This window comes from Taudactylus pleione, unplaced genomic scaffold (assembly GCF_031769625.1).
Source record: "Taudactylus pleione unplaced genomic scaffold, aTauple2 ptg000583l, whole genome shotgun sequence".
NCBI classification, from domain to species: Eukaryota; Metazoa; Chordata; class Amphibia; order Anura; family Myobatrachidae; genus Taudactylus; species Taudactylus pleione.
Genome location: NW_028284985.1, coordinates 2,723,823 through 2,743,788, shown reverse-complemented (window position 1 = coordinate 2,743,788; position 19,966 = coordinate 2,723,823). Strand labels below are relative to the sequence as shown.

At 46.9% G+C, this 19,966-nt stretch overlaps 2 protein-coding genes across 6 annotated transcripts in view; one reads left to right on the top strand and one right to left on the bottom strand.

Annotated features, from left to right (window-relative positions):
- GSN (gelsolin) overlaps positions 1 to 19,966 on the top strand; it is an 82,779-nt gene that overhangs the window by 48,185 nt on the left and 14,628 nt on the right. For all 4 annotated transcript variants that reach the window (XM_088453587.1, XM_088453586.1, XM_088453584.1 and 1 more), the window contains 4 exons: positions 13,723 to 13,927; positions 15,026 to 15,180; positions 15,722 to 15,883; positions 16,751 to 16,900. In XM_088453587.1, the coding sequence (XP_088309713.1) occupies positions 13,732 to 13,927; positions 15,026 to 15,180; positions 15,722 to 15,883; positions 16,751 to 16,900 (663 nt within the window). In that variant the 5' untranslated portion in view covers positions 13,723 to 13,731. The remainder of the gene's footprint in view (positions 1 to 13,722; positions 13,928 to 15,025; positions 15,181 to 15,721; positions 15,884 to 16,750; positions 16,901 to 19,966) is intronic.
- On the bottom strand, positions 1,171 to 6,334 carry LOC148481398 (uncharacterized). Of its 2 annotated transcripts, XM_088453588.1 has the most exons (3): positions 6,194 to 6,334; positions 4,050 to 4,093; positions 1,171 to 2,722 (listed from the first exon to the last, which is right to left on the bottom strand). In XM_088453588.1, the coding sequence occupies exons 1-3, from the start codon at positions 6,237 to 6,239 to the stop codon at positions 2,498 to 2,500; spliced, it is 315 nt and encodes a 104-aa protein (XP_088309714.1). In that variant the 5' UTR covers positions 6,240 to 6,334; the 3' UTR covers positions 1,171 to 2,497. The 2 variants fall into 2 exon arrangements, 1 of the variants encoding a protein (XP_088309714.1); XR_015871915.1 differs by lacking the exon at positions 4,050 to 4,093.

The window sequence follows — 19,966 nt, the reverse complement described above, 5'->3', positions numbered from 1 at the left end:
CCACCAAACCTAATCCACTATTACACGCCTAGGAAAGCTCCTGACTCACAAATAATGAGCTCACATACCACATGCATCACAGATCTAGGCGTGGTTAGTGCAATGGATCGATAAAAGATTATACCTGGTCAGACTATATCTCCCTTAACACAACTAAGGTTTAAGGCAAAGGTGGTAAACATTGCATACGTCTTTCTTATTCCTTATGGGCCTATTGTTGCTGGTGTCGCACCTGCGTCTTGGGAGCAGCGTATTTGTGTTGCTTAAAAAATAAATCCTGCCATACGCTGCTTTTTAGGTGCTTCTCACAGCTTGTGTGTTAGGTTTTAGTGACTTACAGTATAATGGTGCGGGTGCGACTGTTATACTTCCTGCTCACCGCGTGCATCGTCAGCGCCTGGAAGCCGGTAATCTGCCAGCCAAGAGCAGGTCTCATACAATTTATGAGGTACGAGCGGATTGCTGGTGCTTTCCCACATCCGACGCTCTGCATCTAATACTTACGGCGCATACACATGGTCAGATGAACGATTTAACCATTTTTGCCAACGATTTGAACGATTTCAGGCCGTATTAAAAATGAATGAAATCGACCGAATGTGACTGCAAACACATCAGCTGTCCGATATCGTTATCTGACAATCGGGGACGCGCATCGTTGCAGGCTCGCATGTCAGATTTTCTGTTAGATATGAACGATTTGTAAAATGGTTATCGTTCAAATCTGACAGAAAATCTGACCGTGTGTATGCACCATTATGCTGTATGTCCTACATGTGGGACTTCCGCCCAGGTAGTAACAACGGGAGATGAGGGTAATATACTTTGGGTATGGAATTCAGTTTCCAAATCTATTTTCTGTTGCCTCAAGACTGTAATGGGCGGATGATTAATAATAAATCGGCTGAAGCCCCCTGTGCAACACGCGCACACTTCACTAGGAAGCGGCTCCCTTGTGCCAGGAATAGTGACATTATTCTGTCAATAGAGCCCAACCTGCAGGATAAACAAATGACTCCACTAAATCCTCTATTTGTTTGATTTGTCTTCTATATGTGGAAGCCCTGTAGGGTGTGTGCAGGGTGTATAATAACCTTTGTGGAGCCACAGAAACACTATAAGAAAACACAAATATGTAACACTAGGCAGTAATCCAATAAGCACCTTTATTTTATTGGAATTATAGGATGGAAGTCTGTCCTGCCGTGTATTTGTTACTGGTCTGTTGCTGCTGTGTAGGAGCCTGTTGGGAATTGAGTTAATGTAAATAAGGGTGGGGGGGGGCCATGCACACCCTAAATAAGCTCCAACTTCTCTTTGCTTACTTCAATATCTCCTAACTAGTCCCCCTCCACTCTGCATAAGATCTGCATCTCATCCACTCCCATTACCTGCCCCTATTCATGGTTACAGGACTCTTTCCATGAAGCACCCACTCCGTGGAATTCCCTCCCTCCCACAACAAGACTCTTAACCTTCAACTGTTCCCTAATAACTCACCTCTTCAGGCACTTGATTAAATTCCTGAGCCACCCAAATAACCTCCATAGGCTGTTCTATTCCATTACCTCCCCTCTGCACAACTCACACAGAACTTACATGTGTTCTGTAATCGCACAACACTCTGGCCCCAGGCTGACATTGCTGTGTGGACTGGTCGATTATAACTGGCCAACCACTCTTTTATCCTTGTGATATGGCTAGTCTGATGTGCGATATGTAGCGTTTATCCACATGCATCTAACTCCTATTTACCTATAGGTTGTGAGCAGGGCTCTTTCCTGTCTCATACCCCAGTCTTGACTTCTTCCCAATTGAAATATGCTAGCGTTCTATAAATGTAAACACTAATTGGCCGCGCTCCAGTACAATCTGAGGCACTCGAGATATATGATTCTAAAAAAAATGCCACAATTCCGCCCCTCAGGCGAGTGACCTGCAAACAAGCATTAGGGGCAAAACTGTACTTGTTAATGGTTCCTCTAACTCCCCCCCCCACCAATGACACTTGTCTGATATGGAGGGAACCATTATCTATATTGTATCTACAGTCGGGAGTAGATGGTGGGCACCCCACTGACCCCTCACCCCCACCGCTTCCTACTGCGCTCACTGACTGAGTACATAGAACAAGCAAACTGTGGAAAGCGCTGTCTGACCGCGGTTTCATCAACTGTGATCCGTTCCCATAGTGTGCGCTTTTTTGGGGGGTTAAACGTGAGTATTGTGCGTTTCCAGCGGGTAATTGGCCTATAGCACATACAGCACCAGTTTTATTAATGAAGAAGAAATCTAATTTGTTCTGTGTCGGTAAGTCGCCATTCTTTTCTGCTCTGAACTTCTCAGACCAACAACTTCCTCTTCATCGTTCAGTCATCTGGTTACTGGAATAACTCTGCTACTTAAAGCGCAACAGACTCCAAACAGCGGAGGCGACCATATTGCGCACTGAATGTTTTTCCTCAGGTTTGTGTCCACTCCTTAGGAATCGGTGATATCACTGAGGCATGAGGCACAATGTTAATGGCTCTCGTTTAGTTGACTGGCCTCTGCGAGTAGGAGAGGAATCTACCTCAAGGCCAAAGGAAGACGTTGCAAAGTCAACAACCGAGCGGCTCCGATAATGTGGAGCATTATCACAGCTGGGGGCGTTGGATGAGTTTGCTTTATACAGCATCTGGCACGGATGAGGCGTCCATATGGTTTCTATAAATTGTTTGCACTGTAAAATAAAAAAAAAATCATTTAGTGGGTTTCTTTGACCAACGTGCGCTCGATTGGAGACGTTCTGGCAGACTGGAGTGAGCCGAGATGATTTTTTAAAATGTGTCTGGAGTCCTCGTAGTGGGGAAATGATTATATGGTGGGAAACGCTACGTGTCTGCGTGATGCATTCTACAAATCGCTGTGACTTTTCTTGTGTGTTTAAAATGTAAATGTGCTCCAAATTTATAGTAGCTCAGTTTTATAAACTCTTTCCAATATGTCCTGGGGGTAACTTTACTAAGAATCGCGTTGGTCAGATTTGGAAATTTATGGTGTGTGTGTATGTATATGTATATGTATGTATATATATATATATATATATAATATAATTTTTATTTTTTTTTGTCGTTTTTTTACAAACACTGGGAATTACTATGGCAAAAAAAAAAACAGGAGTTTTGGTACTTTAATATGCGGCCGTAAATACTATTACAGCTGAATACACAATCATCTGAACACAGCAGTGCTTTCCATAGACAGGAATATAACTCGGGAATTTACAAAGAATTGTGATTATAATCACTGGTGTATTCTAAGCAAACCTGGTTTAAAAGTAGAAGTGTCAAATAGACCCCCCTCAGCAGTGTATTTGGCAGAAACATACACAGATCAGTGTGATACGTGTGTTTCTGCCTCTACTTAAAATGAAGGGTTAATAACTTAAAAAAATTAAAATAAATTGATGTGGGCCCCCCCCAAAGCATAACCAGGCCTGGGCTCCTGAACCAGTCCTGGTTCTGAAAATAAAGGGTAAAAATGTGTAGGGGTTCTCGTATTTTGTGAACCAGCACTGGACTCTGAGAGACAATCTTTGTTTTAAAAATAGGGGCGGGGGGGGGAATGGCGTGCGGTTCCCCCTATTTTTAAAACCAGCACAAGACTCAACCTAGCCCGGGTGTACTGCCCCAGACGGGGGACCCTTTCACCTGGTCACCCCTGCCAAATCATTAACACCCCAAGCTAGTTGGCCCAAGTTGGGGAGGTGGGGACCCCCCCACTCCCGAGCACACAAAGTTCAGGAGTGGGGGACTCTTCCCTGCACCGCTGGTCTGTGGGTGCAGGGGTAATGTGAATAAAAGATGGTTACTATTGTTTTCCAGTGTAACTACAGGTGCCTGCCCTTTGGCACTTGTGGAACTACATTGCCAGCCGGTACCCGTACCCCACACTGTAAAAATAAAAAAAGTGCACCGTTGAAAGTAGTTTTGTTACATACAAAACACTTTTTTCTCCAGTAGAATTCCCACTGTTTAAAAAAAAAAAAAAATACAATACACTCCTACCTCCTTGAGTAGCTTTGCCCACTTGTCCAGTAGACTCCCCGAATCTTGACAAAATAAAAATAAAAAATTATTTGGGTGGGTGGACCCCCCGGACATAGAGATTTGTGTTAACACATAGATCTCTGCCAGTGGCGGATTTTACCCCCCCCCCCAGTAGAATCATCCACTTCAGTGAGCCATTGGAAGCACCACCTGCCAGTCACGCACAGGACATGTAGCCCCAGGGGGAGGTGTCTCCTATGAACCCCCCCCCCTTCCCTGAGACTGCCAGTCTGTCCTCCAATTAGCAGATGGTGACTTCTGCCTTTCTGGCAGCTTCTTGGGGCTGCAGTGAATGAAGCCTGTCGTGTGGTGCCACCGCCGCTCATTCGCTGGTCCCAGCACCTGCCAGATCTATTGCGCAAGTGACGGGACCCAATCGCCCAAGTCTCAACTAGCGGCAGCCACCCTCATGTAAGAGGGCAGGAGCCGCTGCTGACCTCTACCCGGTAAATGGTGGAGACTGGGTGGGTTCCATCATTTGGCGATACAACAGCCAATCAGAGACTGTGCTTGCGTAAGTGGTCACTGGTTGACATCCATGTCGTTTTCAGCCAATCAGCAGCCGCTTACGCAAAAAAAACGTATTTACCCCCTAGTCCAAGCAGTGAGATAATAATAAAATGACATGGGAACCCTGTAAATACCCAAATGTTGCTATGTTTGGTGTTCCTCACAATAGTGCGATACGGCAGGGAAAAAGTGTTATTGAACGAACAATCTTAAAAATATGCTTATCTGAGCGAGAAGAATATAATCTAGCTTCTGAGATCCTTGGCTGAAAATGCAAGTGACAGACGTAATTTCCGCAAGTTAGGTCCTCACCGATGTATCTAGAGGTAGCTGTTCTCACAAGTGGTGCCCAGACGTGTGTAATTGCCAGCTCAAACTTCCTCGGGGGCCCAAAGAACTTTAACTTAGATTTTACTCGAGAATCTCAGATAAGGGATAAATTCTTGCTCATGTACGGGCACATTTATTAAGATTGTTACTTTTTTTTTTTTTTTTTTTTCTAGTATCACAGTTTTGAATTTGTCTTAAACCCTGTGAGGTATGATACGTGCCAATATTTTCGGAGGTCTTGCTACAAAACTGGAACCTTAATGGTAACGCCCATATTAACGCAGCTGGCTGATCTAGTTAGTCCTGCGAATGCGTCCTGGTGGTTATCACTGGGAGACGCAGAACAATTTGATTATTTTTATATTGGAGGTTACCGCAGACGCCATACGCCAGAGAGACAGTTGTGTTTGAGCACAGTTTTCACCACTCTCCGGTACACATATTTGGATTTGCGGTGGCTTCTCCCTCTCCGTACCCTCCACTACGGCTATAGTGCATCTTGTAGAGTTTAGAATAATTTAGTTTCCATAGACCTAAACTTTGAGGTTATGAAAAGACTGCGGTGACTTCATACAGCATGTGACTGCTTCATGTTACATACGTGTCCTGGGTAAATTACACTTGCGGACGATTTGCGCTTCCAGGGCCTGATCCAGAGCCGGACACTCTTTGAGAGCGCTCACTCTGAATCAGGGCGTCTGTTTTGTTTTTTGTTTTTTTTATTTTAAAGACTGCCTCCTAGCCGCTCGCATAGCTGTGGGTGACCACCCACAGCTTTAGCGAGCGGCCAGTTGATGGTCTCGACCATCGGGGCTTGCGCTTGCGACGAGACCCTTGTGGTAGGGTCTCTTTCCCGCAAGCCCCAGTGAGCTTTCGACTCTAATAGAGCCGGAAACTCACCACTGACATCACTCGTGATGTCAGTGGGGCCGCCCCCAAACGGCAGGAACGCCTCCGTTTGGCCAGCCACCTCCCCCTGCCCGCCTCCAAAACGGGGCAAGCTGTCAATCACAATCGACAGCTGCCCCGCTTTGGTGCGAGACGGAGGGCCCGTCGCTGGCCGAGTCTCGCGCACGCCGGAGCCGGCTCCGGCATGCGCAGTGGGGGACCATCGACCCGCGTGCGCTTGCGAGCGGGTCTGAATCAGGCCCAAAGCCCGATTGTCCGGAAAGTAGGAAACCATTTAGTAAAGACAATGTTTGTACGATATCTGTGTTGCCCCCTGTCTGTTTTGTGACAGACTGTAATTAGAGCACACTTACTAGCAGTCGTGCTGCCATGTGTTGCTCCCTTGCCTCCATCTTTCATCTGGTGCCATCCAGTATTATCTCTCCCATGCCAGGCGACCACATTTGTTGCATGTAGGAAACGCCGCCTCTCGCTGGAGATGTAAGTGCTTCTGGTTTTCTTGCTCTGTATCTGGCTCTTGTCTGTCCATGTGACGGTTATTCGGATTCTGCAGCCACTCGGAAGGTCTCTAAATATAGAGATGGGAAAATATTCCACTGATGAGTGTGCCTGCTTACTGCCGCCCCGGATCTCGCTTACACATGGAGCCAGCTGCCTGTGTTTATAGTTATAAAATAATATTATTACGCACACATTCCGCAGCGCTTTTTATTTTGGGGTTTATGTATCAAGTCTGGGAGAGAGAGAAAGTACCAACCAACCAGCTTCTGTCATTTAACAGACTGTTTGAAAAATGACAGGAGCTGATTGGTTGGTTCTGTCTAAGGCTTGTCTCTCATATATTTTTATTTATTTTTTTTAGCCTCTTTGGTATTTTTATTTCCCCCCCCCCACCCTGTACAAAAAATGCCACAAGCTGAAAATAGACGATCCTACATGGTTAAAGGGGTTTGTAAATCTCTCTCGTGCGTATGGGGAGCAAGGATTAATATAATGTGGTTAGATGTTTATGTTCATTGCTACTATCCTGCCACTATTTCTCCTGTTATTCATGGCCACTAGGTGGCACTGATTTCCCCCGTTTCTTGGAATCTTTGAATTCCTCACCACAGAACAAATGATCTGACAGCTCTTATCAGTCTTTAGTAAAGAAAATCTCTATTAATGATAGATTATCTGTACAATTAGAAATGGATTGCTCGATATTTATAGATAAATGCATTTATTATGAACAGGATATATTTGTAAAGGGTTTGGCTTCTGGACAAAATCTATCTGATGTGTTTCTGGTAAAACTTTGGTTCTACTCCCTTCAGCAGCCACATTATTATAGTGTTCCATTTTGTCTGTAGACATCACTGAGGCACTGACACTACCGAGGCATGGGGCACTGACACCGAGGCATGGGGCACTCCTCTAGTGACACCTAGGAAATTGGCAGGCAGCATTATCACAAATACTGCTCTAACATGAAATGGCAGTGATTATTATTGCTTCGCCCAAACTAAAGATCCCCATTTGGCCAGGACTCTAAATGTCATTATTTTTTGCCTGTAGTCACACATGACAGCGTAACTGAGTATAATGAATGTTCAGGTTACTGTGGCAAAGATGTTTGTTGTACACGCATGGCTTGGTAATGCGCACACTCTGAAAATAGCGTGTTCATCAAAGTGATCTGTCATGTTTATGTCAGTATGACCCCAGGTAGCCAATGAGCCCCTTACAGCAAATACGTCCTCATAGCGTCATTCCATCACACTGCTCGTATACTCATCCGCAGGTGGGTTATGGGGTACATAAGGGTCAGTGCGGCTTCCTATCTGTCCACCTGCTCCAGACACTGTTTAAGAATAGAGTGTAGGACACCTGGGGGTTTATTTACTAAGCAGTGTTAGGAGACAGAGTGAAAAGTGATAAGGTGCCAGCCAATCAGCTCCCAGCTGTCATCTCACAGGCTGTGTTTGAAAAATGACAGTTGGGAGCTGATTGGCTGGCACCTTATCACTTTTCACTCTGTCTCCTAACACTGCTTAGTAAATAGACCCCCTGGGCATGTAACGGCACAGGAGAATGGGTGGCCTGTGGTCACAGCCGTCCTGGTCACCTGGCATCTGATGGCACAGACCTGCGCTTTATACGGTATCTACATTACTATTGTGTGGGAGCTTCCGAATGACTGGGGTAACTTAGGATAACTAGTATTGAGGAGCTATAGATCCTGTCCCCTGCTACATTTCTGCTCATTGTGTGATGATGATTTTTTTTTTTTTCCTATTTTATAATCCAGTTTCTCTGTCATGAGGTTCTGTCTGATGAGCAAAGGTCACAAGTTTTTACTCACAGAAAACCCTTATTCTTAATCTTTCCTTTGATGTGGAAATTACAGACTCTTTGGCTGCTCCCTGCTGGAATAATAACCATTAAGGGTTCTAGGTTCCTGGGATCAATGAGCCATAAAACTGTCTTTAACACTTCAAAAGAGTCCATTTACTCTTCCAGGTACTCTAATCATTAGGTGAGAGGAACCTGAGCTGCGCTGAGTGGGTGTCTCCTGCCTTCTGTCTCTTCCAGGGGACGGTGTGTTGTTTCTTCAGGGGATCCCCAAAATATGATGTGGATAGTGGCATGCATAGGATAAATTCTATACCTCCACTAGTTTTACGCTCTCATCCTCTCCACACGTCTATATTTGTGTCTTTAAGGTAGGTGATAATCCGGTTTGGCGATTCTGCTCTAATTGGTGTAGTAATGGTGCCCGCAGGCAGGGCTGTAACTAGGGTAGTGCGACCAGTGCCATGGCGCAGGGCACCGCAGGAGGGCGCTGTTTGGGCCTGTCAATTTTCCTATTTATTATCATTCTCACTAGTTTCCTCTTCTTTTATCCCCAGCATCTCCTGGTCTCCCCTATCTCTTCCCTGACCCTTCCCCATGAGGCCATGGCCCTCTCTCAGGTGCACTATATTATGTCCCTAGTTATCCCCAGCATCTCCTGGCCTCCCCTATCTCTTCCCTGGCCCTTCCCCATGAGGCCATGGCCCTCTCTCAGGTGTGCTATATTATGTCCCTATTTAAAAAAATGGAAGGGAGGGCCCCAATGCTATCTGGAACAGGGCACCAAAAGTTTAGTTACAGCAGTGCCCGCGGGGTTAGTCACTCTGTCATGGTTATCTGCTGTGAGTAGGGCACCTTGTGCCCGTCCTGTGAGTCACTAACCCAGCACAAAGGCTGGAGACTGATGGCTCCACAATAGCTGAACTCCCTAGGAAATGTTTTGCTTGTGTCTATTCTTGGGGTGAGAACATTAGTTGCAGGGTATGAGTGATAGGATGAGGCACAGTCACAATACACACATTGCATTTCCCCCGCAGTACGTGGAGTCGCTGCTTACATCATTATGTCAGTGGTACAGGAAGCAGCACATGGACAGATAAGTGTAATGTTGGTTTATACAGCAGCAGCAGATGTAGTGTGGCAGGATGGGCTGACTCTGCCGTACTCTGGGCCTAATTCAGACCCGCTCGCGAGAGCTGAGTGCTGGCAAGCGGGTCGATGTTGCCTAAGTGCGCATGAACACGACGGAGCCGGCTCCATCGTGCGCATGCGCGAGACCCGAATAATGACGGCCAAGCCGTCGTTATGGGTCTCGCACCAAAGGGGGCGTGCTGTCGATGGTGGTTGACAGCACACCCCCTTTGGTGGGCGTGGCTGCCCAGACAGAGGCGTTCCCATTTGAATGCCTACCGTCTGGGGCCGGCCCCACTGACATCACTAGTGATGTCAGTGGGAGTGCTCTAGGCTCTGATAGAGCCAAAAGAACTCCTGGGCTTGCGGCAGCGAGACCCTACCGCAAGGGTCTCATCGCAAGCCCGATGGTCACGATGGTCTTGACCATCGCGACCATCATTTTGGCCGCTCGCTATAGCTGTGGGCGGTCACCCACAGCTATGCGAGCGCCCAGGAGGCCGCTCCAAAAGGTAGGGATGGCCCTGATTCAGAGCGAGCGCTCTGTCAGAGCGTCCGGCTCTGAATCAGGGCCTTTGTCCCCTGTGTACAGCTTATTCCATTGTTTTTACCACTTGGTCTTCAGGTTCCTTTACCGTCCATACCTATAGTTACTGATCCTGCTGGCGATACCCCATCACCAGACACTCGCCGACTGGCCCATCTAGTCTGTCCTTTGCCATCCTACAGCCGCACTTCTATAATAAGTGTGACATTGGCTGCTAGTCACCAAATGGATGGATTGTGATCTCTGTCTGTGGCCTATATTATATTCATCCACTACACAGTACAACTTCCCGCTCTGGGTCCAATTCCCGGCATATGTTCTTATTCAGGGCACAGTACCACTTCTGTACGTTGATATTAGAAAAATTCTGTTTCTTGTGACTGTCGGTGGTGGGGTGTTTTTTTTTTTTTTGATCCTATGGTAGAAAAAGGGAATTATCACTTAATTATTGCTATATTAGCGTCTCGTCCTCTTTGCAGAGAGCTATGGCTCTGCTTCACATGCTCCAAAAAAAACAACTTTTTCTTTTTTATTTTTTTTTGCATTTAGTATGAACTATAAAATTTATTATACTAAAAAAAAAAAAATAATAATAATAATCTCCTCCATCCAATGTAAGGTTGTGTCTGTTTTCCCCCCTCTGTCGCCAGCCCTGGGCAGTAAGGGGGAGACTTTCCTGATCTGCCGCTCGCACAAACTGTGCAGAATCGGGTTTAAAAAATGCTGGATTGTTTTTGGACTGAGCGTAAAGCACTTTTGGACCTTTTTTTTTTTTTTTTAGTTTCGGTCAGAATTTAACACATCTGTGTGAGAAATTCCTGGTGTGTGAGCTGGCGGTAACCATGAGACGAGGTACGGAGTAATGGCGGGCGTCTTGCCTTCCAGGCTCCCTGGGGTGCTCATTACAGATAAGACTTGTACTGGAACGCCCCCTGTACATTCACCATACACTGAAAACTAAACCCTATTCCTAGAGTACATAGTATACCTCACACTAGTCCTCTGTTATTTCTGGGACCATCTCGGTTCTCGTGCCCTGAATGATGGCTGTGTATGTGGGAGGATGGTCCCCATTTTTGCTCTGTAAAATGCTGGAGGTATAATGTGACTTTCTCTTGTTTCCATTCACCAAATCCGTTTTACAAGAAGAAAGAGAATTGGGAAACCTCGGTTATTTCGGGTGACTCTGATATCGGCCTAAAGCCAATGTTTGGGATTATTCCCATTTTCCCTGACCTCACAGGACGCTTTACATCAGTAACATTCACAGAAGCCAGAGGGCTGGAAACGCAATTCCCCCTGGGACCATATGTTGCTGGGAACCCTGTATTCCAGGACTCTTTAGTTCCTGTGTGGTGTTTGCATTACATGTCCTGATCTCCTGACGTGGCTGTCCTCGCACTAGGGCGCTGAGAGCCCCACGGCTTGCCCACATCATGGCGGCCACAGTGATGGCAGCGTTGTGGGCTGACCATGGCCAGATTAAGGGCCTATTGTGAAGGAGATGTGACCGGGGTGGGTGTGGCCAGTGCCATGTGGGCGTGTACACTAGCTCCACTATCTGCCCCAATGTCTCCCTGAATAATACGTAAAAGTATAAACCTTTATGGCCGACGTGGATGGAAGGTCCTCTTGTGTCATGATGGGCCTATCTTTATGTGGAGGCCTGGAGCTCCATCCGCCACCATTGTTATGATGAGAATGCAGCCTATACATTCATAGTAACTTCCTTCTTAGTCCATTTACTGGACATCATTCTATTGTGTTCAGCCACAGGTTCTCAAACTCTGTCCTCAGGACTCCAAACAGTGCGTGTTTTCCAGGTCTCCTCACAGAATCACAAGTGAAATAATTTGCTCCACCTGTGGATCTTTTAAAATGTGTCGGTGAGCAGCGCCTACACCTGTGCACCTGCTGGGTGACCTGGGAATGTCAGTGAGTGATGAATACACCTGTGCTCCTGCTGGGTGACCTGGGAATGTCAGTGAGTAATGAATACACCTGTGCTCCTGCTAGGTGACCTGTGTGGGGTCCTGAGGACCAAGTTTGAGAACCCCTGTATTAAGGCATTAATGGTCTGTTTGTTGGTGTACCCTCATCATGCACCCTCATCATGCAGCGAAGTTGATGTACTGGTTAGCATTGCTACTTTACAGCTCTGAGTCGGATCGCCATCTCTGCTATGCCGCCCCCTCTGGGCAATGCTGATTTCCAGCGTTCTGGCTCATTTCCTCTGACTCATTATTCCATTGTACAGATAATCTCTGCCTCACAATAGTTACAATGTGTCAGCACAACCCAGACGGCTGTGAGACCAGCTGTATACAGGAGTATATCTGTCTGTGTGACACTAGGTGGCTGCTTTATTCTGTGTAATATTTACCGACCTTTGTAACTTTCTAATTTACAGCAGAATGGTCTGGTGATGGCTGAGTAACTAACGCTGGACTATTCTTTTAATATTTCTTAAACAACATTGTTTATAATACACGAGTGATAATACTCTGCATAGATTCCCATTATAAAGGGAGTTCTGTGGTCACTTGGAGTCCTTTGTTCTATGTAGAAAGTGACCTACTGTAGATTATTCTGGATATTGCAGGTGGCTGTAGATCTGGGATCTCTCCTCCTATAATCTTCTGTCTGGCCGCAGACCCCACTCAGTGACGCCTGTATTACAGGAGGGAGAAGCATCCTGACTACCTGGCTCTTGTGTTTGGAGGGTAGTAATGGCACTGAGTCGCATGGCTCAGTGTGAGGGTAAAGCATCCCTGGTTATGGGGGCTAATGGCGAGGGGGGTCCTTTCCCATCATGCTAGGGGCGGGATGTAACTCAGAGCCTAAATGTGACCCGGCTGCGCAGATGACTCATGACCTGATACGCATTGCCCCTCCCTTGCGTTAGCTCCGACGCCTTACTGTTAGACATTTCCTTGTGTGACCTTATAAGTGTCCCCTGCCCACGGCTGCGCAGAATGTACGGTATTCTAACAGCAGGTTTTGTTGTCTCTCAGATAAGCAAACTGGACGATTCATGATGAATAATTAGGGATAATGACACAATTCCGCTGTTTGTCCTCCACCTGTTGTAGATTTTCAGGATAGAGCCAGTGAAATATCTCTGTGCCGCCAGAGCCAGGCATAGGCGAATACCTGTGGGCATCTGGAAAATCCTTGGGGAAACTGGGCAGGCTGGACATCTAAGCTCCGCAGCGCCAGCTCCAGATTTCAGAAGTCCTGACTGACTCTGGCGGTCCTCCGATGGGATGTACGGGCTTTTCCGGCAATACTGCACCTTTGCCTGTTAATTATGACAGGCAGCAGAAAGCCTGTACAGCCCAGCGCCAACGGCATGACCCCAGGTCCCCGCTGCATCATTCATAGCGGAGGGAAGACGATAAAGGTAAGTAAATTATGAGTACTTGTTAAAGAGAGGCTGGAGACCCAAACACCCTCTGCCTCCCTAGGCACCCACTGTCACGGGGCATGTCCATTTGGTGAGACCACCAGCCAGAATCTTGCCTAGGGCATCAAATTGGTCGAGGCCGGCTCTGTGCTGCGTCCAGATGTCTTCCCTGTAACCTCCTCCTTTATACTGTATAGCAGCAAGTAAATGGCCCCACCCGCTCTCATGTCTCATTATAAGGCTGTATTATGAATTTCTGTCTTCTATGCACGTTGTGATCCGGTGAAGTGAGTTGTGTATGGATGGTGCGTTTGTCAGTCAGCAGACAGAAAACCGTACGTCTATATTACGGGGATTGTTGTAGAATTTGCAACTGATTGTTAATGTTCCTCTAACAGTCGTCATTAATGCACTATGTAGTTACAGCTCCTGACGCCTTTTTATCTTGTTTTCCTTTTGTTTAGCCTTCAGAAATGGTGGTTGATCACCCAGAGTTTGAGAAGGCCGGCAAAGCCCCCGGCCTCCAGATATGGAGGATCGAGAAGTTTGATCTTGTGGCCGTTCCAAAGAACCAGTACGGGTCCTTCTTCACCGGAGATGCCTACATCGTCCTGAATACCATAAAACAGCGCTCGGGGAACTTACAGTATGACCTGCACTTCTGGCTGGGTCAGTGAACTCTCTCTGTGTATAGTCTGAACGTTATATTGTGACACTTGAAGTGGCCACGCACCGTCCTGCTACCACGAGATGGCCCACACTCTGGGGGGGACCAAATTCCCTGTGAGCCATATGTGGAGTCTTGGTCGTTCCTGGCATGAAATTAACCTGTTGGTATGGGCAGAAGTTGACTTAAACCCACAGGGTGATGGCGGGGCGACCTCACCCACAGGGTGATGGCGGGGCGACCTCACCCACAGGCTGATGGCGGGGCGACCTCACCCACAGGCTGATGGCGGACGTGTGCCCTCCGCTTCCAGTCACTGTGCCCAATAATGTTGGAAAGATTTAGGATACATCTCCCCTCCATAGAGAACATCGGGGTAGGTTTGGGGGCAACACGCTGCGATATGGGGCCAGTTGGCTATTCTATCGGCTACAGGGCTGCAGCGTGTGTAGTCTACAAGCGCCCCTATCACAATAGTCTTAATTCACTTGGAAGACAGGACGAGCGTCTTTCTGATTAAAGATAACGCAGCTAAATGGTTTAATCTTAGTGCAAATTTTCCAAATCTTCTCACCCCTGTTGTGAGGATAAACCCTCCGCGGCTGGAAGCCAAATATGCCATCTGCTCCTCTTTTATTGCCTTACGGAACACTGCGATAAGAGTGGGGGCTTTAGAGCGAACTGATATCGCCCCCACCCCATGTAACCTTCGGAAATTTCTGTAAGAAAGTGTCAGGAGGGTTCGTCGGGGCAGAAGCCGGGTCAAACACTGATAACAGAGGACAATCGCTTGCTGGTTTACATGACCTGTGGGAACCTCCTCGTTTACATCTATAACCCTGACCGATCCTTATTGGACGGCTGCAGCCCACATTCTGGATCACTTCTCTTCTGTGATCTAGCGGCCGTTCTGGTTAATGTGAAAAACATTTCCACTATGGGATTAAATAAGTGTTTTGCCAGTCTCACATGGGGCATCGGCGGACAGCTGGTTATGTTCCTCGACTGCGCTAATGTGACCGTATGAACAGACCACTCCCATGTATACGTGTTTTTCTTATATGGGTGACTGTGGCCTCATACATCCATCTTCTATGCAGGCGATGAGTGTACTCAGGATGAAAGCGGATCTGCGGCGATCTTCACTGTCCAGATGGACGATCACCTGGGGGGGAAACCCATCCAGAACCGCGAGGTCCAAGGGTTCGAGTCATCGGCTTTCCTGGGTTACTTTAAATCTGGCCTCAAGTACAAGGTAATGAAGAGTGTTTTATCCAGCTCTTCTAGAAATCTAGATATCCTAATTGATTGGTGGGGAAGGGGCTCAATGATTTATATTCTGATTAATTGTACCACATAATGTCCTCACTTTACATAATGTCCTTTATATAAAGCTGCACGATGCACCGTTCATGGAAACTCTGTGGCCCTCCCCACCTTAACCCCCTGGGGGGATGTTCCAAATAATGTATAGGGGCATCTCTGAATATTGAAATTGAAGCAATGATTAACTAGAGTAAAAAAGCTGAAGCATTCTGTAACAGGACAGAGTTATATAGTGGGAGGAGCAGGGTCCCCAGCAGCACAGAGTATATCAGGAGATGAGTGATGTGTTAGTGAGGACAGGGCTGCATGTGACAGGGGCAGTGACCTGATGTGAGGAGGGGAATGGAGGCAGCAGGAAGCCACAGACTGAGTTGTATAGTGGGAGGAGCAGGGTCCCCAGCAGCACAGAGTAGTCCTGTCACCCTGTATTTGTTACTCTTCCCCCATGTTTCCTTGTACTCTGCTCTCAGGCTGGTGGAGTAGCCTCAGGTTTCACACACGTGGTTCCTAATGATGTGAATGTGCAGCGACTGCTCCAGGTGAAAGGCCGACGCTTGGCCAGGGCCACAGAGGTCCAAGTCTCTTGGTCGAGCTTCAACCAGGGCGATTGCTTCATCCTTGATCTGGGTGATGTAAGTATTTTCCGCTCTGTCATTTAATGGGTTGTTAATTAAAGGTTGTGGTGAAGCTGTAATTACAGCGTATGTTCTACACATGTCCTCTGTCAACAGGCGTCTAACAAATCTCTTTCCTGTAATGAATCTGTTTGCGTTACCTGGAAGGCAGATAAAAGATTGAAGTGTTACTTCTCCATGTAATATATTCAATTTCCTATTGGTTTAATTTCAGTAGAAGTCTGTACAATAACAATGTTGCATCTGACTCTTCAGGTAATAGTATATCTGTATTTAGCATCGTCCTGCCCGATACATCGCCCGGAATCCTGCCGATCGCCCTCAGTGTCGCTCTGGTCTCTCCTTGGCAGAAGTGATCTGACACTGAGGCGTTCAGGGCCTCTACGCCAGGTCATCGGATTGTCGCGACCGGCGGAGTTCCTGGATATATCTGTACCTGCCAGGACCTGCTAAACTATTCCTGTAAATGAAAGATATAAATTAGTACATACTTTCCAAGGGACTATAATACAATCTAATTGATTTCACCCATTTAAAAAAATAAATAAATGAATAAATAACTTGGAGGTCTATGTATGTAGCCATGGGGAGGGATAAAGTACCAACCAATCAGCTCCTTACTGTCACTTTACAAGCTGTTTGAAAAATGACAGGAGCTGATTGGCTGGTACTTTATCACAATCCACTTGATATCTCTCCAAGGCTTAGTATATAGACCCTTTATTCTGTAAACACAAACGAAACTTTCAGTGACTTCTCTTTGTATTCTGTTTTGCGAGAGCAATGCGGTTTGTGTGTGGTGACGATCGGTTGGCCATTGGGGCGTTTACACCAGATCTGTAACTTGTCCTTCGGCGATTGCAGGAAATCTACCAGTGGTGCGGGTCAAAGGCCAACAGGTTTGAGAAGCTGAAAGCTACAAGTGTCGCCAAAGATATCCGGGACAACGAGCGTCACGGCCGCGCCAAAGTCTACGTGGTGGAAGAGGGGATGGAGCGCGAAAAAATGATTCAGGTGCTGTCCTACAAATTAACGTAGAAATATCTGAAGCTAAATGTAGGTAATCACAGCTTTATATGGGGGCAAGTGAGTGTGTGTGTGTGTGTGTGTGTGTGTGTGTTTGTTCCTTTACAACCTGTGACCTCCCTCGTTTCTCCCTGTCAGTGTATAGTATAGTGGTTCAGCAAGCAACACATTGGGCACACTAGTGATCATATAGGCATTTTGCACACTCTTGTCTTGCAGCCGCCTATAGGTGCAGGCATATTCCGACTCTCCAATAAACTTAGACAATATACTGTCCGGTCATCCAGTCCAGCTTCCGTCTCCTAGTTCTTTCTCCTGGGGTAAGATCAGTCTTTGGGAGGTGATCTCTCTCCTGCAAATCGCAAGACCTCTGGTTCTCTAATATACATAAAAAAAAGTATAAAACCATTTCTATAACATTTAAGTCCCTTTTTTAAAAGGGCTGTTTGTTAATGAAATATTTGATTATTTCAGTTAAACCCTATAAAAATTTTGATTCAGGCTTTGGGGAAATAAAGTAACTTGTGGGAAAGATTTGACGTGGTCATAACTTTATTTTAATGCACCATTTTGGAACCGTGGTTCATCATTAAAATTAATTGCGTACGGCTGGGATGTCTCTCTCGATCTCAGAGTGGCTTTTAGAAAATTTCCTGACATTTGATCGTTTTTACTAGCGCTAACAATTGTATAGCGCCGGCATGATCGGTAGAACTCTACAATTGGAAAGACCTAGTAGTGATGATCGTACAGCACTGAGTAGTAACCGTCAGACGTTAGAGGGCCCCGCATGTAAACAGTCTATGCAGCCTTCTGTATACGATGGGGGTCACACCGGGCAAAAGTGACAGATGAGAGACATACAGCATAAACTTCGATGGTTCTGCAGCATTACTGCGCCACAGACTGGTGACCGGGAAGAAGAGTCTCTAACAAACGTACTCCAGATAAAATCTCGCCCGGGGGGGGCTGAGACATTCCAACATCTGGAAGTGATTTGGCCTCTTGCGTTGGTCGTATCCTGTTACATGAAACTTCCTCAAAGACCACGTATGACTTTTTTACGTTTAGTCTCTCCCCCTCGCCTACATTATTAAAGGTAGTGATACGTTATTTAAGATCGCCAAATCTGCCGCCCTCACTTAAACCCATATTGTAGTCTCGCGGGGGGGGTTCTGGGGGAATTTGTCTCTTATGAAAGTACTGGCAGCCTGTGGTGTAAGTTCATCCCAGACGCACTGTAATGTTTTCACAAGCAGATACAGCCGCAGTTGCGCACAGGATATAGGCATACCACGGAGGAGTGCGACAGAGTTGTGGGAGGGCGCCGGACGTGTCGCATTGACAATAGAATAGAATAGCGACACCAGTGAGTTAGGGACAGGCTATAGATAGACTGAGGCAGTATCTAATGGTCTAACACGGAGCTCCCCACTAGTGTACGGTGGCTTCTCAGGTGCCGGGAAGAGGTGCCATGTATTGGGCGGCCATGACGGTACACTCCAGGTACATAGTTACAGCTCTAAGTGGGGTAAATATATTGTGGGCAATGGAGGAGGCGCCCCTTCAGTGCTGGAGCGCGGCGGCAGGCGCCTCCATTGTCTCCCATAGTTCTGCCCCTGCTGTCATCTACAGTAACAGAGCATCGCCTGAGTGCAGAGGTTACAGTGGGGGTCTTAGACCCTTGTCAGAGCTGACTAGCCGGGACAATTTTTAGGGATATATGTGCAAAAGTGCGGGTTTTTAGAAGTGGAGATGCCCATAGCAACTAATCAGTTTCTACTTTATTAACTTAATGGCTAGAATCTGGTTGCTATGGGCAACATCCCTTCTAGAAACCAGCACTTTAGTAAATAAACCCCTTTTAGACCTTACCTGTTGCTAATATGGAGTCAAATTACTTTTGTCCTTGGACCTGATCATTCTGTCCTGTCACAAATACCCACTTTCATTTGTTCTACTGAATAATAATCTGGGAATAACCTAAGTAGTAGCACTGTGTAGCGATACTTCCATACATAAAGGACACTGGGCCTGTTTCGGAGCCGCTCGTAAGCGGCCGCTCGTTCGCTCCGAGCGATGTTCGCACATATGCGTATGGGTCGTAATGCGCATGCGCCAACCAGTCAGTGCGGTCGGAAATCGTGTGCTCGCAAAATAGCGTGTGCCTGCTAATTTGAGTGACAGGATGAGGCGTTTGTGGGTGGTAACAGGGGAAGGTGCTTGAAAACGGGGAGTGCTGATCCGAACGCAGGCGTGCCAAAACATCAAAACGGGTGTTTTTAAGGGTGTGCATAATTAACAAAGCAGCGTCATCGACCACGTCACTTGGTTGTATTTTAGCCTGAACTGCTCGCATGATTGCGGTAGGAAAATCCTACCACAAGCACTGCGAGCAGTTCATTCGCCTTTCGATGTACTCGATTAATCAAAATAGCGGAGATGACGTATGATGCGAGCGGCCAAGGGGCGTCTTTACAGAATAGCGAGCGCATGTTTTGTTCGCTCGCTCAGACATAGAGGCGTCAACAGACCGCAAACAGCGAGCGCTCAATTTAAATAGCCAGCCCATTTTTCTGAACGAGCATCCGCAAATAGCGTCCGGCTCTGAATCAGGCCCCCAGAGTGAGAGTGACATCCAGACTGTGCCTGGCAGTGGGGGAGAAACCATCATAAGCTCAGGAAGTGAGACACCTGCTGGACACTTCTGGTAATGATGAAGGCATACGTATGATAAGCCCACACTCAGTCATTCTTTGTTATGAAGGTGTCACGGGATCTATCAGGGGCCTCATTATGCTCTGCAGAATAACAGCGCCAGCACGATATAGACCACACGACACCAGCTCATAGGTGGAAAACTGCTATTTACCGGAGGCTGCATCTCCTTCCCGTACATATAGTCATGGCCACAGATTAGAGGGACATTGGTCTGCGGATGAATGAACGATCTGCCAACCTTTCCTAGGACAAAATGCGGCTAGTGGTCAGGAATGTGGGCTCTGCCGATGCTTACTGGGACTTGTAGTTCATCAAAAGCTGGCGAGTTGTGGG

Bases quoted from the DNA above. Each gene is read 5' to 3' on its own strand.
- LOC148481398 (XM_088453588.1), bottom strand. From the start codon at position 6,239: ATGAAAGATGGAGGCAAGGGAGCAACACATGGCAGCACGACTGCTA. The intron at 4,094-6,193 runs GTAAGTGTGCTC...TATTTTGTCAAG, and splicing joins ACATGGCAGCACGACTGCTA to ATTCGGGGAGTCTACTGGAC. The intron at 2,723-4,049 runs GTAGGAGTGTAT...TTTATTTTACAG, and splicing joins GGGCAAAGCTACTCAAGGAG to TGCAAACAATTTATAGAAAC.